The sequence below is a fragment of the Motacilla alba genome, unplaced genomic scaffold (genome assembly GCF_015832195.1).
Source record: "Motacilla alba alba isolate MOTALB_02 unplaced genomic scaffold, Motacilla_alba_V1.0_pri HiC_scaffold_28, whole genome shotgun sequence".
Taxonomy (NCBI): Eukaryota; Metazoa; Chordata; class Aves; order Passeriformes; family Motacillidae; genus Motacilla; species Motacilla alba.
In genome coordinates this window covers 489,717-507,868 of record NW_024037374.1, presented here as the reverse complement: position 1 = coordinate 507,868, position 18,152 = coordinate 489,717, and the positions used below count along the sequence as shown (strand labels likewise).

General features: G+C 61.5%; 3 protein-coding genes across 4 annotated transcripts in view; 1 reads left to right on the top strand and 2 right to left on the bottom strand.

Moving 5' to 3' along the window:
• LOC119696381 (tenascin-X-like) overlaps positions 1 to 1,072 on the bottom strand; it is a 35,856-nt gene extending 34,784 nt beyond the window's left edge. Inside the window, 2 exon segments of the mRNA XM_038126097.1 lie at positions 54 to 278; positions 846 to 1,072. Of these exon segments, the coding sequence (XP_037982025.1) occupies positions 54 to 278; positions 846 to 1,068 (448 nt within the window). The 5' untranslated portion in view covers positions 1,069 to 1,072.
• A 2,591-nt stretch (positions 1,073 to 3,663) lies between these two features.
• On the bottom strand, positions 3,664 to 10,119 carry LOC119696325 (antigen peptide transporter 1-like). Its single transcript, XM_038126027.1, has 10 exons — positions 9,760 to 10,119; positions 9,283 to 9,385; positions 8,859 to 9,204; positions 8,223 to 8,420; positions 7,605 to 7,733; positions 6,789 to 6,995; positions 6,298 to 6,471; positions 5,577 to 5,736; positions 4,741 to 4,877; positions 3,664 to 4,043 (listed from the first exon to the last, which is right to left on the bottom strand). The coding sequence occupies exons 1-10, from the start codon at positions 9,854 to 9,856 to the stop codon at positions 3,831 to 3,833; spliced, it is 1,764 nt and encodes a 587-aa protein (XP_037981955.1). The 5' UTR covers positions 9,857 to 10,119; the 3' UTR covers positions 3,664 to 3,830.
• A 209-nt stretch (positions 10,120 to 10,328) lies between these two features.
• On the top strand, positions 10,329 to 17,398 carry LOC119696324 (antigen peptide transporter 2-like). Of its 2 annotated transcripts, none has more exons than XM_038126024.1 (12): positions 10,329 to 10,406; positions 10,926 to 11,483; positions 12,119 to 12,227; positions 12,305 to 12,435; positions 12,987 to 13,192; positions 13,704 to 13,901; positions 14,327 to 14,455; positions 14,536 to 14,724; positions 14,793 to 14,966; positions 15,345 to 15,504; positions 15,815 to 15,942; positions 16,606 to 17,398. In XM_038126024.1, the coding sequence occupies exons 2-12, from the start codon at positions 10,982 to 10,984 to the stop codon at positions 16,852 to 16,854; spliced, it is 2,175 nt and encodes a 724-aa protein (XP_037981952.1). In that variant the 5' UTR covers positions 10,329 to 10,406; positions 10,926 to 10,981; the 3' UTR covers positions 16,855 to 17,398. The 2 variants fall into 2 exon arrangements, with proteins under 2 accessions (XP_037981952.1, XP_037981953.1); XM_038126025.1 differs by having other exon boundaries at positions 10,336 to 10,406; positions 10,944 to 11,483.
• The last annotated feature ends 754 nt before the right edge of the window (positions 17,399 to 18,152 follow it).

Below are 18,152 nucleotides of genomic sequence, written 5' to 3'. Positions count from 1 at the left end.
AGACGGGAGGTCACCGAGGGGTGCCGGGAGCGCCGGGCGGCACTGGCACGCACCGATGTCGCAGCGGGCGCCGCCCCAGCCGGGCGCGCAGGCGGGGGTGGCGCAGTCGGGGCCGCGGAATCCCGGGAAGCAGCGGCAGCGCCCGCGCTCGCACCGGCCCTGGTCGCTGCAGCCGCGCGGGCACGCGGGGGGCGGGGCCGGGGGCGGGGCCTCGCCCGAGGGGGCGGGGCAGGCGCAGCCGCCGCCGGCAGGGGGCGCACAGAGCTGCACCGACCGGCCTGGGGGACACGGACACAGGGGTGACCCCAGCGACCCCCAGTGACCCCCCAGAGACCCCCAGTGATCCCCCCAGTGACCCTGATCACTGCCAGTGACTCGCACTGGCCCCCTTTTACCCCCCGATGACCTCCCACTGACCCCCACTGACCGTGGCAGTGACCCCCACTACTGACCCCCCAGTGACCTCCCACTGACCCCGGCAGTGACCCCTCCGCTGACCCCCAGCTGTACCCCCACTGATGCCCTCAATGACCACAAGGACCATACTGACCCCAATGTCCCCACCAATAGCCACATCAGTGACTCCCCAATGACCCTCCAATGACTCCCCAGTAACCCCCCCAATGACTCGCTATGTCCCCCCGTCCTTCATTCTCCCCTGCCCCTGCGTCCCCTCCATGTCACTAATCTCTGTTACCTGTCCCAGCCTCGGGTTCTGCCATGTCTCCTCACTATCCCTATGAGCCCCATGTTCCCCCATGTCCCCTATGTCCCCCTGCCCTCCCTGTGTTCCCCTGTCCCAACCTGGGCCTCCCTCCGTGTTCTGCCCCCTTGTCCCCTGTTACCTGTCCCGGCCTGGGGTCCCCCCTTGTCCCCACAGTGTCCCCTCAGTGCCTGCACGTGTCCCTCGAGCTCCCGCAGCCGCCTCAGCACATCTGCCAGCGCTGCCCCGCACGTCTCGGAGGGGGACTCGGGGGGAGATGTGGCAGGGGACACTGAGGGGGACACTGCCTCCCCCCGCAGCGCCAGTGCCAGCAGGAGGAGCCGCAGTTCCAGGGTCACCGGCATCGTCCTGGGGGGAAAGCAGGGGGACATGGGGACACCCAGAGGCAAACACGAGGGAGCACGGACATTGTGGAGAGACACAGGGATCGCCGTGGGGACACCCATGGGGGGACACAGGCACATGGGGGGGACACAGGGACACCTGTGGGGGCAGCTAGGGCACACAGGGGAAGGCATGAGCATGCAGGGACATCCATGGGGACACACAGGCACCAATAAAGGACACAGGGACATAGCTATGGGGACGTCCAAGGGAAACAACCCACGGGGAGGATGTGAAGACACCTTGGGGTCACACAAGGGATACACGTGAAGCACAGCGAACACCCATGGGGGGATGCAGGGGGACACAGACATCTTGAAGGACACCTTAGTGGTACAGAAGGGGAAGAGAGACACCCGTAGGGGACACCCATACACAGGGGGGACACCACTGGGGACATCCTCAGGAATACATGCGCACCAGTAGGGGTCATGGGAACATCTCTGGAGACACCTGAGGGACACGGGGACCCACACGAGGGGGGCACAGGGAGACCCATGACAACACAGGCACAGTTGTGGGGGACATGAGGGACACCCGGGGGACATTCCTGGAGACACACAGAGACCCCAAACCACAGCACCTCCCAGTAATCCCCAGTGACTCCCACTCCCCCTCAGTCCCCCAACCCCCACAGTTCCCCCTCAGCCGCCTAGGGTCCCCCGTTCCCTCTGGTGCAACCCAACTCCTCCAATCTCCCTCAGTGCCCCCCAGTTCCCCCTAGCACTTTCCCAGTCCCCCCTGCCCACTTCCCCTAGCGACCCCCGGTCCCCCCCAGTTCCCCCTGTTCCCACAGTGCCTCCAGTTCTCCCAGTGCTCCCCAGTCCCTCCCAGTGCCCCCAATTCCCCCCAGTTTCCCCCAGTTCTCTCAGTGCCCCCCAGTCCTGCCCAGTTCTCCCAAGCTCCGCCCGGTCACCCCCCGTGACCCCAGTCCCCCCAGACCCTCCTGTGCCCCCCAGCGACCCTCCAGCCCCCCCAGCTGCCCCAGCACCTCCGGCCGGTCCCGCTCCGTTCTCGCTCTGGCTCGGGCGGGGGGACCCGTGGGGGGCGGGGCAGGGGGCGGGGCCTGGGCCACTCCCTCCCCGCCCCCCCCAGGGGAGCCGCCCCCGCCCGTGTTTGGGGAGTCGCCGTGGAAACCAAACAACGAGAGGGAAGGGCTCCCAGTGCTCCCAGTGACACCAGTAACGCGCCTCAGACTGACCCCCGCCTCACAAGACCCCCAGTGCAGTCCATCCCAGTGCTCCCAGTGACACCAGTAACACAGCACAGTCCATCCCAGTGCTCCCAGTGACACCAGTAACACAGCACAGTCCATCCCAGTGCTCCCAGTGACACCAGTAACACAGCACAGCACCTCCCAGCGCTCCCAGTGACACCAGTAACACAGCACAGTCCATCCCAGTGCTCCCAGTGACACCAGTAACACAGCACAGTCCATCCCAGTGCTCCCAGTGACACCAGTAACACAGCACAGTCCATCCCAGTGCTCCCAGTGACACCAGTAACACAGCACAGTCCATCCCAGTGCTCCCAGTGACACCAGTAACACAGCACAGTCCATCCCAGTGCTCCCAGTGACACCAGTAACACAGCACAGCATGTCCCAGAGCTCCTAGCAGCATAGGACCTGTCCTACACCTCATCCCAGTGCTCCCAGGAGCACCAGTAACGCCAGTGCCATCTGCCCTCCAGCCCCCAGTGCTCCCAGTAACACCAGTAATATGGCTTAGCGGGACCCATCGCTCCCAGTACTGCTAGTATGGCCCATCCCAGTGACACCAGCACCACAGGAAAGCCCACCCCAGTGCTCCCAGGAACGCCAGTACAGTCGGTCCCAGGGCTCCCAGTGACACCAGTACAGGCTGCCTCGGTGCTCCCGGTGACATCAGTCATGTGGCACAGCGCACCCCAGTCCTTCCAGTAACACCAGTACGGCCCATTCCAGTGACACCAGTAACTCCAAAAACCCCAGTGAGCCTAACCCATGACTCCTAGTAGCATATCCTGATGCTCCCAGTGACACCAGTAACACGGCACAGACCGCCCCAGTCCTCCCAGTTACACCAGTACAGTCTGTCCAAATGCTCTCAGTAATACCAGTACTGGGGCACAGCCCGACCCAGGGCTCCCAGTAACACCAGCGTGGTTCATCCCAGTGCTCCCAATGCCCCAGCACACCCCCTCCCAGTGCTCCCAGTCCGGGCGTGGCCGTGACTCACTGCCCCGGCAGCAACAACAACAGCGGGGGGGCGGGGGGGGGGGGGCTCCTGGGGCCCCCCAAAACGCCGGGGAGTGGGGGAGGGGGGCGGGGGCAGCAGACGTGGGCGGAGGCAGAGCGGGGGGAGCACCCCGTGTCCAGCCGATATCCTCCCCTGGTCCTCACCCTTTTCTCCCCTCTGTGCTCCCCCCCACCGCGTGTCCCCCCCGCCCCCGCCAAGGAATTTTCTCCATCAACACGATGAGCTCATGGGGGGGGAGGGGCGGCGGGGCCCCGCCGGGGGGGTCCCGAACCCAGCCCCACTCCCAACGCGTATATTGTTTGATTTATTGATTTGTTGTTGTACAGGTTTGTAGATTTATTGATTTCACAGGCGGTTACTGTCACAGCCCTGGCCCCTAAGTCACCCTCTCCCCACGGTGTCCCCGTCCTTGCTCCCCATGTCGCCACTGCCCCTCCTCCTGCAACGTCCTCATCCCCGTTCTCACAGTCTCCATCCCAGCCCTAGTCATCCCCCTCCCCATCCTCAGTGTCCCCCGCTGTCCCCCACGGGAGGGTCCTTAGCTCCTCGGGGGTCTCCAGCTCCCGCAGCCGTCCCCCCTCCAGCAGGGCCACCCTCGGCGCCTGTCGTGCCAGGGCCACCCGCCCTGTCACCAGCAACACTGCCGGCCCCTCCCCTGGCCCGGGACCGCCGGGACGCAGCAGCTCCTGCTCCACCTGCGGGGACGCAGCAGGGGCAGGACACATGAGGACACGGGGGGACATGGTGGAGATGGGGGACATGGGGGTGTCAGGGGACCCCGGGTGGAGAGCAGGGCCCTGGGGAGTGGGGACATGTGGACCCACAGGACATCAGGACCAAGGGGTTTCTGGGACTGGGGTCATGTGGGACAAGGACCCAGGTGATATGAGGATGTGGGGACCAAGGGTAGGTGGGGACATTGGGATCAAGAGGATACAGGGGCAGGGTCCTGGGGGATTTGGTGGCTCAGGGGACCTGGCACAGGAAACCCCAGGGGACATGGGGGTCAGCAAACAAGGGGACACAGGGATTGGGAACAGAGGGGATACAGGGCATTCGGGGAGTGGGGACCCGGGGGACACAAGGATTGGGGACCCAAAGGACATTGGGAATGGGAACCCAGAGAACATGGGGACAAGGAAGGGACCTGGGGGATACATAGGATCCAAAGGGACACAGGGAATTAATTTGGTCACCTAGGAGACCCCAGGGGACATGGGGGGACAGCAACCAAAGGAACATGGGGAGTGGAGACCCAGGGCACACAGGGCATATGGGGGACACGAGGATTGGGAACCCAGGGGACACAGGGAGTGAGGACCCAGAGGACATGGAGACCCAGGGGACCCGGGGAATGGGGCTGTGGGACACAGGGACAGGGCTGTGACCTACCTGGTGCCGGGTCATGGGGTCGAGTGCCCTCGTGGGCTCATCCAGCACCAGCACTTGGGGGTTCCTGAGCAGGGCCCGGGCCAGCGCCACCCCTTGTGCCTGCCCCCCTGAAAGCTGCATCCCTCGTGGGCCCACCTCTGGGGACAGAGGGGACACCATGGGGACACCACAAGGATTACTGTGGGGACACCATGGGGACATTGCGGGGACACACTGGGGAGCTGCACCCACTGTGCACCTGCTGCTCCAGGGACAGCGAGGGGACAGGGATGAGGCAGAGGGGATACCAAGGGGATACCACAGGGAATTGGGAGCAGGCAGAGAGTGGATAGCGAGGGGACAGCAACGGGACACTGTGGTGGCAGCATGGGGACACTGAGGGGACACCATGGAGTGACATTTGGGACACCAAGGGGAGACACTGGGGACGTGTTAGGAAGGACACCCCATGCACCCCCAGCTCTGGGGCACGCAGGGAGAACAGAAATGGGACAGTGAGGGAACAGTGAGGTAGCAGAAAGGACATAGAGGGGACATCATGGGGACACCATGGGGACATCATAGGAACAGTGAGGGAATAGTGAGGGGACAGAAGGAACATGGTAGGGAAACTGTGGGGACACTATAGACACCTTGGCGATGGTGAGGTGACATCATGGGAACAGTAGGGGACACTATGGGGACTCTATGGGAACATAATGGGGTCACAATGGGGACACATTGGGAAAATTAGAGAGACCAAGGAGACACCTTGGACACATTATTGGGACATTTTTAGGACATCTTTGGAACAGACTGGAGACACTCCAGGGGGACCATGGGAACACTTGCTGTACCTGTGTCGTAGCTGTGCGGCAGCCGTTCGGCCCAAGTGTGCACTCCCACCCGCCGCGCCGCTGCCATCACCTGTGTCCCCTCCTTGTGTCCCCAGCCCAGTGCGATGTTGGCGCTGAGGGAGCGAGACAAGAGGGATGGACACTGCAGGACACCAGCCACCTGCGGGGACAGGGAACATGGAAGAACAGGGGAGAACACGGGACGACATAGGGATTTGGTAGGGACAATGAGGGGACATGTAGAGACATGGGGTGGTGACAGGGCCATGGTGAGGCTGGCTGATGACACAGGGATGGCTGTGAAGACCTGTTGGGAACACAGGAGTGACCCGGGCATGGCAATGGGGATGTGTTGAGGACATGGGGTGACATGGTAGCCATGGCCGTTGGGACAATGACTACCTGGGGTAGCCATGGTAACCCACTGGTGATGGGGGTGGAACTGGGGACCCACATGACACAGAGGTGGAACTGGGGACCCAGGGGGTGGCACTGAGGCACCCATTTGGGGCACAGGAGTGACCTGAAGGTAGCAGTGGAGGCCTATTGAGGACCAGGTGTGGACCCAGGGGTGGCTGTGGAGACCTGTTTGGGATTACAGGGTGCCCAGGGTGCCCATGGGAACACAATGGAGAGGTTTGGTGACAGGGGGACAGCAGCAGGGGATGGATGGTGACCTAGGGGTGGCCATGGCAGCCCGGGGGTGGCCCGTGTGTGTCACCTGTTCCCGCAGAGAAGGGTCCGAGTGAGGGGTCAGGGGGGTCCCGTTCAGCAGCACCGCCCCGCCCGCCAGGGGGCGCAGCCCCAGCGCGGCGGCCACCAGTGAGCTCTTCCCGCCGCCAGAGGGCGCCAGCACGGCCACAACCTCCCCGGGGCGCAGCGACAGCGACACCCCCTGGTGGCAGGAACAGGGATCGCACCCGACGCCTCCCTATGTGCCCCCATGCCCACAATATCCCCTTGTGCCCCCATGTCCCATGTTCCCCCATGCCCACAATATCCCCTTGTGCCCCCATGTCCCATGTTCCCCCATGCCCACAATATCCCCTTGTGCCCCCATGTCCCATGTGCCCCCATGCCCACAATATCCCCTTGTGCCCCCATGTCCCATGTGCCCCCATGCCCACAATATCCCCTTGTGCCCCCATGTCCCATGTGCCCCTGTGATCACAATACCCCCATGTCATCCCATGTCCCTGTGTCACCCATTACCTTGAGGACTGGCTCAGACCGCCCAGGGTATGACAACCAGACATCCTTGAGGCACAGGCCTCGAGTCCCTGTGGTCTCATGGCTCTGGGGGGTAACAGGTGACGGTGGCCCTGCGAGGGTCACCGTCCTAGCCTGCTCCAGCAGTTCCAGGAGTGTCTCAGAGGAGCCAACGGCCTTGGCCAGGATCGGGACGTATAGGAGTACTTCCTGGGGACATGGACACAGTGGGGACATGGGGAGGACACATGGAGACATGAGGTGACATGAGGTTAGGCTGACTGGGTGAGCTATGGCATGGCCTGGGGGCATGGGAGGACTTGGGGGACAAAAGAGATATTGGGAATACAGGAGACAGGGGGACATGGGGGGATGATGGGGACATGGGGGGACGTAGCAGAGCCTGGGGACACAGGGGAGCATGGGGGAACATGGGGACAGGGACAGGCATAGCAAGGTGGGAACGGGGCTTGAGGGCATGGAGGGGACACAGCCGGGTTATGCTGGACACTGGGGGGATAAAACATGGCTGGGACACGTTTGGGACATGGAGAACAGGCATGGGGATATGGATGGGGGCATAGGGAGCTGACAGGGACACACTGGGACATAAGTGAGGGAACACAACAGCGTGGGGCTGGGACACAGGAGACAGGGACAGGAACATGGCCAGGAGAACATGGGGACATCACTGAGAGGATGTGGGGACATGGGGACATGGTCATGGATGGGGGGACATGGGACACAGGGAATGGGGTTGGGGACAGGTTGGGGACAAGACAGGACATACTGGGGACATATACAGGACACACTTGTCACCTCCACAGCCCTGGTGAAGTGCAGCTGGCACATGAGGATGGTGACCAGCTCCCCACGGGTGACAGTCCCTGCAGCCACCAAGCGTCCCCCCAAGAAGAGCAGCGCCAACTTCAGAAGTAGTGCAGGAAACTGGGGACACAGGGACACAGGGCGTTAGCCCAGCCTCATGTCACTGTGTCCCCCAGCCCCATGCCACCATGTCCCCTTCCCCTGGCCACCCATCCCCATGCTCCTCAGCCCCAGGCCACCATGTTTCCACGTCTCCTGGCCCCACACTGCTGCTCCCCGTGTCCTGCCACCCCCATGCCACCACGTCCCCGTGTCCCCTGGCCCTTTGCCACTGTGTCCCCGTTCCCCAGCCCCTGTCCCCACATCTCCCATCTCTGAGCCACCATCCCTGTATCCCCATGCCCCTGTACCCATGTCTTCATGCTCCTGCCACCACATCCAATGTGGCCTCCTGCTGCCGTGTCTCCATGTCCCCTATTCCAACGTCACCACATTCCCATGTCCCCCAGCCCCCTGCCACCATGTGCCCTTGCCCCCAGCCCTGTGCCAACACATCCCCCATTCCCCAGCCACTGTTCCCAATCCCCCGTGCCCCCAGTGTCCCCATACCCCGCTGGCCCAGAGCCCGGCTGCGTAGGCCAGCGCCTCCTTCTGCTCCAGCCGGTATCCCTGGGCGAGGCGCTGCTGGACGCGCTTGGTGACACCGGCCTCATGCCCGAAGGCCCGGACAGTCCCCATGGCCCTCAGCGACTCCAGGGCCACTGCGGTGGTGCTGGCCTGCGCTGCCCGCACCTGCCGAGCCAGGTCCTGGGGACACAGGGGACAGGGGGTCACCCTGGGGTCACAGTGGTGACAAGGGGGTCACCATGGGGATGCAAAGGGGCCACCACAAGGATGGGGGGGGGACACGGGGTGGATGGAGTGGGACAGGGGATCATCACAGGGTCACCAGGGAGGTCACAGAGGGAACAGGGGGGTTACATCAGGGTCAGCACAGGGTCACCATCGGATCATGAGGGAACAGGGAAGTCACCTCGGGGTGACCATGGGGATGGGGGGACAGGGAGGAAACAGGGGACAGGAGGAGGCGATAGAGGGCATGGGGAAATGACCACAGGCACAGGAAGGGGACAGGAAGGACTTGGACTGAACTTAAGGTGCAGGGAGATGACAAGGGGCCCAGGGAGGTGACACTGGGGACAGGGAGGTGACAAGGGCCCCCCACACCCCGTGTCCCCTCAGTACCTGTTGGATGCGCCCGACGGCGCGTGGCAGCAGCAGGAAGAGGGGCAGTGCCAGAAGGGTGAGCAGGCCCAGCGCCGGGGACAGCCAGGCCACCGTGACCAGCTGTGACACAGCCCGTGTCAACGCCCACAGCCCTGGCACCAGCACATCGGCCAGAGCCGAGTGCGCCGCCTCGGCGTCCCCTGTCACCCGCGCGGCCACCGCGCCTGGCGTGTCCCCCAGGCTGCCCCCCAGCCCGGGCACATCCCCACGGAGCACCGCGGCCACCGCACCGCGCTGGAGCCGGTCCCGCGTCCGTGTCAGCGCCATAGCTGCCATGCTGTCACAGGCCAGCTCGCTGATGGCACTGTGGGCACAGTGGGGTCAGGGGGGGCGCCGAGTCACTGGCACCTCGGGGTGTCCCCGGGGCTCCGGTGTCACCCACCTGCCGATCCCCACCAGCACAAGGGGCCACACGGTCGCTGTCGCATCCTCCTCTGCCACTCGGTCGGTGACACGGCCCGTGAAGTAGGGGGCAGCCACCTCACCTGTGGGGACACTGAATCAGGGTGGGTGGCCCCAAACGCTCTGAAATAGGGTGGTGACCCCCGAAGTGGGGGAAGAGGCCCGGAAATTGGATCCTGACCATTCCCAAAATTGTGTGTTGAGCCCCAAAATTGGATCCTGATTCCCCAAACTGGGTGCTCACTACCTCCAAATTGGGTCCTGACCCACAAATTGGTTTCTGACCTCCCTCAAATCAGATTCTGCCTCCCCAAAATTGGGTTCTGACCCCTCAAATTGGCCTTGCAACCCCCCATCGGGTCCTGCTCTCCTGCCCCAGTTATGTCCAAACCCTCCCAATCGGATCCCAGAGCCCCTCAAAGGTGTCCTGTCCCCCCCGGTCGGGGTCCCCTCGTACCGAGAGCAGAAGCCGACATCAGCCCCCCCACCAGCGTCCAGCGCCCGCGCTCGGGGCCCAGCAGGGCCAGGAGCCGGCGTATGGGGGGAGACAGCATCGGGAACGGGGGACCGGTGGGACCCGCTGTGTCCTGGCGGGTCTCGGTCTGGTCCTGGTGGCTCCCGGTCGCTGCCGGTTCTTCTCGCCGTTGGTTCCGGGGAGCTCCAAGGGGTCCGTGCGGGACCCGGTACTGCTCCCAGTGTGTCCTAGTCCGGCCCGTGCAGGTCCCGGAGGGTCCCGCTGTGACTGGTGCCGGCCCGGTCCCTTCCCAGCAGCAGCAGCCCTTTCCCGGAAAGCCGAACGCGCGCGCGGGGGGCGGGGCGGGGCCGGCGGGAATCCCCGGGAATCCCGGCCTGACACGCCCACGCCGGGTACAACGTCCGTGATTGGTCAAAAGGGAGGTGACATCATCGGTTGCCAGGCGGAGGGAGCCGGAGCGGGTTGCGAGACGGGGGAGGCGGTGCCAGGAGGGGGCGGGGGTCTGGGCGGGGCTTTGGGCGGGGCAGGGCGGGGAGGGGGCGGGGCAGGGCGGGGGCTCGAAAGCGAAACCTTAACGGGACTTTTTGGGAGCTGCTGGGGGGCTGAACTGGGAGCGCCGGTGTGGATCGGTGAGTGCCCCAAGCTGGACTGGAAGCATTGCTATGGACTGGGGAGCTGAGAGGGCTGGACTGGGAACACTGCTGTGGACTAAGGAGCGTCCTGTGTGTGCTGGGAAGTGCCTCGTGCAGACTGGAGAGTGCCTTGTCTGGACTGGGGAGCGCCCCAGGCTGAACTGGGAGCACTGGTGTGGACTGGTGAGCTCAGGGAGCTAGATTGGTAGCACCACAGTCTAGATTGAGACCACTGGTGTGGACAGGGGAGCGCCCCAGGCTGGACTGGGGGCACTGATGTGGCCTGGGGAGCTGAGAGGGCTGGACTGGGAGCACTGGTGTGGACTAAGGAGCGTCCTCTTTGGACTGGGAAGTGCTTTGTCTGGGCTGGAAAGTGCCCCAGGCTGAACTGGGAGCACTGGTGTGGACTGCTGAGCTCAGGGGGCTAGACTGGTAGCACCGTACTCTAGACTGGGACCACTGATGTGGACAGGGGAGCACCCCAGTCCTAACTGTTTTTTACTGGTGAGTTCACAGGCTGTTGATCATTCCCAGGAGCCACACAGGGAGCACTGGTCTGTACTGGTCCCGCCATGGCGCTGCCGTCCGCTGCTCTCCTGCCCGGTGTTCTGCTGGTGGCCGATGCCCTGGCACTGGTGTTACTGGTGCCGCTGGTGCCGGTGCTGGCGCCGCTGGGCGTGGCGGCCATGTGGCTCGAGGCCGCCCTGCGCCTGCCCGTCCTGGCCGCGGCCACGTGGCTGCTGGCCCCTCGCCGTCCCTCCGGAGCCACCGCGGCCGCCGTCACGGTCGCCGCCACCCCCGCGGTCTTCGGAACATTCCGGCACCTCCTGGGGCCGCCCGGGGCCGGGCCGGGGCTGTTGGCAGCTGCGGCACCCGCCTGGCTCGGGGTCACCCACGCTGCTGCTGCACTGGCCCTGCTGGCCTGGGCCGCGCCCCCAGCCCCCAGCAGCGTCCCTGAGACCCCCGGAGGCGTTCCCAAGGCTCCTGGCTGCGTCCGGCGTGCTCTGGCACTGACCTGGGAGGAGCGGAATGTCCTTGGAGCTGCTGTCCTCTGCCTCGTGCTGGCTGTCGTTGGTGGGTGGCATGTGGCGACAGGTGCTGACACCCCAAATTTGGGCTCTGCAGCCCCAAAATGGGAACCCCTCCAATTTGGGACACCCGCCCAAAATTGGATGCTGGCCCCTAAAAATCGAGTGCTGAGCCCCTAAATAGGTGATGACCACCCTAAAATTCAGTAGTGACCCTCCTAAACTGCTGCGAGTTGACCCCTTCAGTTGGGTGCTGACCCTGCCAAAACTGAGTGCTGACTTTCCAAATTGGGTTCTAACCCTGCAAACTTGGCTGCTGGTTCCCCAAAATTGGGTGCTGACCCTCAAACTTAGGGTCTGATGCCCAAAAATGGATGTTGATCTCTAAGACCTGGGATCTTAAGGTCCTGATCTCCTATGTTTAGGTTCTGACCCATAAAATTGTGTGCTGAACCCCCCAAAATTGGTACTGACACCCTAAATTGGGTGTAAAATCCCTAAATTTGTCACTAAACCCCCCAAATTGGGTCCTGACCTCTCTATATTGTCTTCTGCCCAAATTGAGTCCCACCTTTCCAAAATTAGATCCCCACTCCCCAGACTGGGTCCTGCTCCTCACAAATCAGGGTCCCCCTGTGTCAGTGGTCACACCCATGGTGACACAGTCTTGGTGACACCCAGGGGAGATGGCAGGACCGTATGTCACTGGGAAGGTGCTGGATGCCATCGGGAATGGGGATGGAGTCACTGCCGGAGCTGTCGGGATGGTGGCGGCTGCTGGAGCCACAAGGTGAGTTGCAGCATTCCCAGGGTCTGTCCCCGTGTCCCCAACATCCCTGATGTCACCGTGTCCCTGTGTCCCCACAGTGTGCTGTTTTCTGGGTGCCGGGGGTCTCTCTTCATGCTGTTGATGGCACGTCTCCGTCAGAGCCTGAGCCTCCGGCTCTTTTCCCACCTGGTGCACCAAGACCTGGACTTCTTCCAGGGAACACCAGCAGGTAATGGGGCATGGCCCAGCCCCATCCCACCTGACCCATCCCACCTGTCCCATCCCATCCCAACTATTCTGTCACCCCAGTTCCCATCCCAGCATTCAGTCCCGTCCCCACCATCCCAGCCCCCAGTCCCCATCCCATCCTATCCCATCTGTCTGTTATCCCATCCCATCACTCCACCGCCATCATTCCCATTCCCACTATCCCATCCCATTCCATCCTATGCCGTCTTCCTAGCTTCATTCTACTCCAATGTTCCATCCTGTCTCCATCCCACATCCTGTCCCCATCCCACTTTCCCATTCCCTCCACTGTTCTATCCCCATTATTCTCATTCCCATGCCTCTATCCTATTGCATATCCCTAGCTTCCTCCTACCATCTCATCACCTCATCCCACAATCTCCATTCCCGCCATCCCATCTCCCCTGTCCCATCCCATTCCACCCTGACATCTCCATACCCATTCCCATCATCTCATCCCACTGGTCCCCATCACATCATTCCCATCCTGTCTCACCCACCATGATCCCAACCTCTTTTCCCACCCTGCAGCTGAGCTCTTGGCTCAGTTTTCCTTGGAAGTGCCACGGGTGTGCGAGTCAGCACCGACTGGAGCCAACCAGCTGCTCCGAAGCCTGGTGATGGCCCTGGTGGTGGGGGCGTTCATGGTGGGGCTGGCACCGGGGCTGGCACTGCTGGCACTGCTGGAGGTGCCCCTTGGAATCGCCACCCACCGCATCCAGAGCGCCCGCAAACAGGTCAGGAATATGGGAGGGAAAGAGTGGGAGGGGGACACACAGGTGGGATAAGGGGGAGGGAATGGTGGAGCTGGGATGGAGGCTAAGGGAATGGGATGGTGGGGATGGGATGGAATAGGATGGAGAATGGAATGGAGGACGATAGAGATGGAAATGGTGGGATGAAAGGCGATAAAGACCAGAGGAGTGGGATGGTGGGAGTGCTGACATGGGGATGGAATGGAATGGTGGAGATAGGAATGGTGTGAGTGGGAAAAGAAGGATGAGATAAGGTGGGATGGTGGGGAAGGGATAGGGTGGGGACAGGATGAGACAGTGGGGAGTGGGATGGTGGGATTAGGACTGGGAGAACAGGTGGGAATGGTGAGGGTGAGAGAGAAGGGCGTGGGATGCCGGGAATGCAATAGCGGGGATGCAGTGGGTGTGGTGGGATGGGAACGCTGGGGACGTGATGTGGATGTGGCCAGGAAGGTGACCTGGGAAAGTTGGAGATTCCCCGTTGCTGCCACAGGCACTTCAGCGGTCCATGCTGGAAGCATCTGCCCAGACAGCCTCGGGGGTGCAGGAATCTGTTGCTGCCATCGAGACAATCCGTACCTTTTCGGCAGAGGAGGAGGAGGAGGAACAGCACAGATGGAACCTGGCCAAGGAGCTGAGGCTGAAGGAGCAGATGGAGCTGGAGCTGGCATTCTTCACACTTGTCCACAGGGTCAGGGGTACTGGGAATGGGAACACCAGGGAATGGGGATGCCGGGATCAGGGATGAGGACACTGGGAATGGGGGTGCTAGGAATGAGGACGCTGGGAGCAGGAATGGGAAACCAGCAGCTGCGATGGGGCCACTCAGAGCAGAATAGGGACACCAGGAATGGGACACCGGAACAGGGACATTGGGAACAGGCATTGCCAGAAGTGGGAATGGTGACATTAGAAACAGAATGGGGACTCTGGGGTAAAGGTTGGGAACATCAGGATCAGGAATAGGGACCTCAAGAGTGAGATGGGGACACCAGAACGGGAATGAGGACACCAGGAACAGGAATGAGGACACCAGGAACAAAAATAAAGTCACCAGGAGTGGGACGGGGCACCAGGAGTGGGTTGGGGGCAGCAGTATCCCTGTCCTACCCACAGGCGATCCAACTGGCCATCCACGTCATGGTGCTCTTCCGGAGCCACCAGCAGCTCCGTGATGGATACATCACTCCTGGGATCCTCGTCACCTTCCTGCTCTACCAGGACAGAATTGGTGGCCATGTCCAGGTGATCCCATGGAATGCATATGTCTGTCCATCTGTCCATGCTTCTGTCTATCCCAGTGTCACTTGCATCCTTCTCCCCAGGTGCTGCTCTACGGCTTCAATGAATTCCTGACCAATGCAGCTGCTGGACGGAAGATCTGGGAATACCTGGATCGGAAACCCACAGGGAGTGTTGGGGGGACGCGGGAGCCCCCCGAGCTTCAGGGCCACGTCACTTTTCAGGAGGTCTTCTTCACATATCCTGGGAATCCACAGCACCCTGTGCTGAAGGTGGGTCTGGGGGGAGGTGGGGTTTCCCAGGGGTCAGATCTCTGGCATCACCTGTCCCCGTCCCACAGGATGTAACCTTCGAGGTGCGTTCCGGGGAGGTGACAGCACTGGCGGGGCCCAATGGAAGCGGGAAGAGCACAGCCGTAGCGCTGCTGGAGCGGCTGCGGGATCCTGGGAGTGGGACGGTGCTGCTGGATGGGATCCCACTGCCAGAATATGAACACCAGTACCTGCACCGGAAGGTGGGGCCAGCAGAGACGCTGGGAACACTGGGAATGGAGTGGGGAAAATGGGAACAGGGGTGGGGACACTGAAATGGAACTGAGACCATGGAAGCATGGGTGGGGCCATCGGGAGCAGGAATGGGGACACTGGGAAGAGGGATAGGGACATCAGGAATAGGATGGGGACAATGGGAAATGGGATAGGAACCTTGGGAAATGGGATGGGGATGACAGGGATGGGGATGGGAGAAGTGGGAAGTCAGGGGTGGGGACACAGATGGGGACAATGGGATCAGGGATGGAGACTATGGGGACACCAAGGTGGGATGGGGAAATGGAACAGGGATGGGGACATCAGGATCCAATACAGCATCACAGGGTTTGGGCCTGGGGCAGGTGGTGCTGGTGGAGCAGGATCCCGTCCTGTTTTCTGGAACCATCCGTGAAAACATCATGCTGGGGCTGGAGCACTGCAAAGAGTCAGAGCTGCGGGAGGCCGCCACTGCTGCTGGAGCCATGGACCTCATTCAGGGGCTGGAGCAGGGCTGGGACACTGGTGAGAGCCAGGGGCATGGGGCACCCCTAGGGCACATCCCCCTGATCCCAGGATCCTCTGGCAGAGACAGGAAAGTGTGGTGGGTGGCACATGGCGGGGTGTGCGGGGGATGCCTGGGGTCAGATCCCACTGATCCCATGGGATTGCTCGCACAGTGGTGAGGGAATGTGGGGGGTAGGGGAAAGGGGGGAAACCTCTCAGGCTGGGATCCCGCTGATTCCCCCCCAGAAGTGGGGGAGCACAGAGGGTGGGAGAAGAGGGGGGAACTCCAGGGCTGGATCCCACTGATGCCACATGATTGCTCTCACAGAGGTGGGGGAGCATGGGGGCCGGCTGGCGGCAGGGGAGCGGCGCCGTGTGGCCCTGGCCCGGGCTCTGCTCCGGCATCCGGCTGTCCTAATCCTTGACGAGGCACTGGATGACGAAGATGACGGAGCGGTGAGTGGGGTGGGATGGAGGGAGTGGGTCTGGATAGGGGTGCAGTTGGTGAAAATGGAGTGTGATGGTATGGGAGTGGAAGGGTGGGATAGCTGGGATGGGATGGTGGGATGGGACTGGAGAGATGGGGTGGTGGGAATAAGGGATAATGATTGGGATGGAGTGGGAATGATGTGATGAAGATGGGGTTTGGATGGGTGATGTGGGTCACCAAAGTGGAGAAATAGGACAGGAGTAGTAGAATACAAATGGTGAGGATGGGATAGAGACCAAGGGTGTAGGATGGCAGGAAAGTAGAATCAAAGGATGAAGACAAGATGTGATATGGTGGGGTAGGATGGGATGGGATGGGATGGGAATGGAGGGGATAGGAATGCTGGGATGAGGACAGAGAGATGGAATGCAATGGGAAGGGTTGGGCTGGTAGAAGTAGGATGGGATGGGACAGTGGGAATGGGGATGATGTGAACAGGATGGCATAGTGGGTAAGGGGATGGGATGGAGAACAGGGAGGTGGGATGGTAAGAATAGGATGATGGGATTAGGGTGGGACTGAGAGAAATGGGATAGTGGGGTGGGATTGGTTGGTTGGGACTGGGTGGATCAGGAGGGATTGGGTAGGACTGAGTTGGATGGGATGGGAGGAGAGTTCTCTGGCTCCAGGCACAGCGCTGGGTGCGCACTGGGCTGGCCCAGACCGTGCTGGTTGTGTCCCACCGGCCACGGGTGTTGGATGCGGCCGATCGCCTCGTGGTGCTGGAGCGTGGAGCCGTGATGGAGACAGGAACACCAGCGGAGCTGCGGGAACGCTGCGGGGCCTACAGCCGCCTGCTCCTTGGAGGAGGCAGCACTGGGCAGCCCGAGGCCCCCAGGATGGGCAGCAAGAAGGGGGCTGCATCTGGCAGGGAATAAAGGAGAATTAGACCCAGTGACCCCATTCCTGGTGTTTGTGTCCCCAACCAGCTTCTGGTGTCCCCAGTCACAGTGTCCTGTGAATCCCTTATCCCCACATCCTCTGGATCCCAACTCCTTGTGTCGCCTTGGTCCCTGTGTCCCTCATGTTTCCACTGTGTCCCACAGGTCTGGCCATTCCCTGGATGTCTGTGTCCTGTCCCCTGTATCCAAGCCCCTCCATGTCCCCATGATCCCTGGTCCCCATGTCTGCTCCTGAATATGGGACACAGCGTGGGAAATAAATCCCAAGGAATGGATCTGGGCATGGGTGTCATGTCCTCATCTCACTCCTGCTGTGCTCACTCCAAGCTCCTGGTGTCCCCAGTCCTTTCCCAGTGTCCTTATTCCCAGTGTCTTCAACCCAGTTCCCAATGTTCCCTTTTCTGTTCCTGGTTCCCTTAGAGGAAGTGCTTGGCACTGGAGGAGGGGACTGGGATTTATTGCCCAAACCAGGGTATTTTTACACCAGAATTAAAAAATTTTGAATATCTGTAATTCTTGTGTTTAAAACATGGAAAAACAGGAAGTCAATCTGTTGGGAAGGGCTGCTGCTTGATGAGTGGGAACAGCAGGATGAGCTTTGCCAGCAATTTGTGGCTTTCTGCAGGGAGAGGGAAGGGGTTGGACCTGGCACCGTGGATCGCTCAGCTGGTGATTCCTGCTGGGGTGAGAGTAAGAGTTGGTGTCCCCCTGTCTGTGTCCCCATCCCATGAGCTGGATCTGGTTGAAGAGCCCACAGAGAGCAAGGACACCACCTGATCCTACTGTATCCATTGTACCCCAATCCTGCTCCATCAATACCACCTGATCTGCTTTGGAATCCCCCAGTTCTGTTCTGGAATCCCATTCTAATGCTGCTCCATCCATCCCACCTGATCCCGCTCTGGGATCCAGTCCAGATACACTTTAAAATTCTACCTGATCCCGATCTGGAATCATGCCCTGGTCTGGAATCCTGCCCTATATTCCTTCTGGAATCCCACACAGGTTTCACTCTGTAGCTGTGGTCAAGCAAGTGGTTTCTCTGCCTGTTTCTGCAGAATGAGAAGATCCATGAGATTCCAGCATGGATCACACACCTGGATTCATATGCATGGAGGTGATCCAGGGCTGGATCTGCCAGTGTGTTAGGTCACGTGTGGGGGGGGTGAGTAGTGCAGGAGACTGAGACCACTCACCCTGATGCTCGTGTGGCAAGAGAGGGTTTTGTTTTCCACTCCCTCCTTTACATAGAGCATTTGAAAGGCCTGATCTGG

Bases quoted from the DNA above. Each gene is read 5' to 3' on its own strand.
- LOC119696324 (XM_038126024.1), top strand. From the start codon at position 10,982: ATGGCGCTGCCGTCCGCTGCTCTCCTGCCCGGTGTTCTGCTGGTGGCC. The intron at 14,967-15,344 runs GTGGGGCCAGCA...GGCCTGGGGCAG, and splicing joins ACCAGTACCTGCACCGGAAG to GTGGTGCTGGTGGAGCAGGA. The intron at 15,505-15,814 runs GTGAGAGCCAGG...TTGCTCTCACAG, and splicing joins GGAGCAGGGCTGGGACACTG to AGGTGGGGGAGCATGGGGGC.
- LOC119696325 (XM_038126027.1), bottom strand. From the start codon at position 9,856: ATGCTGTCTCCCCCCATACGCCGGCTCCTGGCCCTGCTGGGCCCCGAG. The intron at 4,878-5,576 runs GTACAGCAAGTG...CTCTGTCCCCAG, and splicing joins GCCGCACAGCTACGACACAG to AGGTGGGCCCACGAGGGATG. The intron at 4,044-4,740 runs GTAGGTCACAGC...GCGTCCCCGCAG, and splicing joins ACCCCATGACCCGGCACCAG to GTGGAGCAGGAGCTGCTGCG.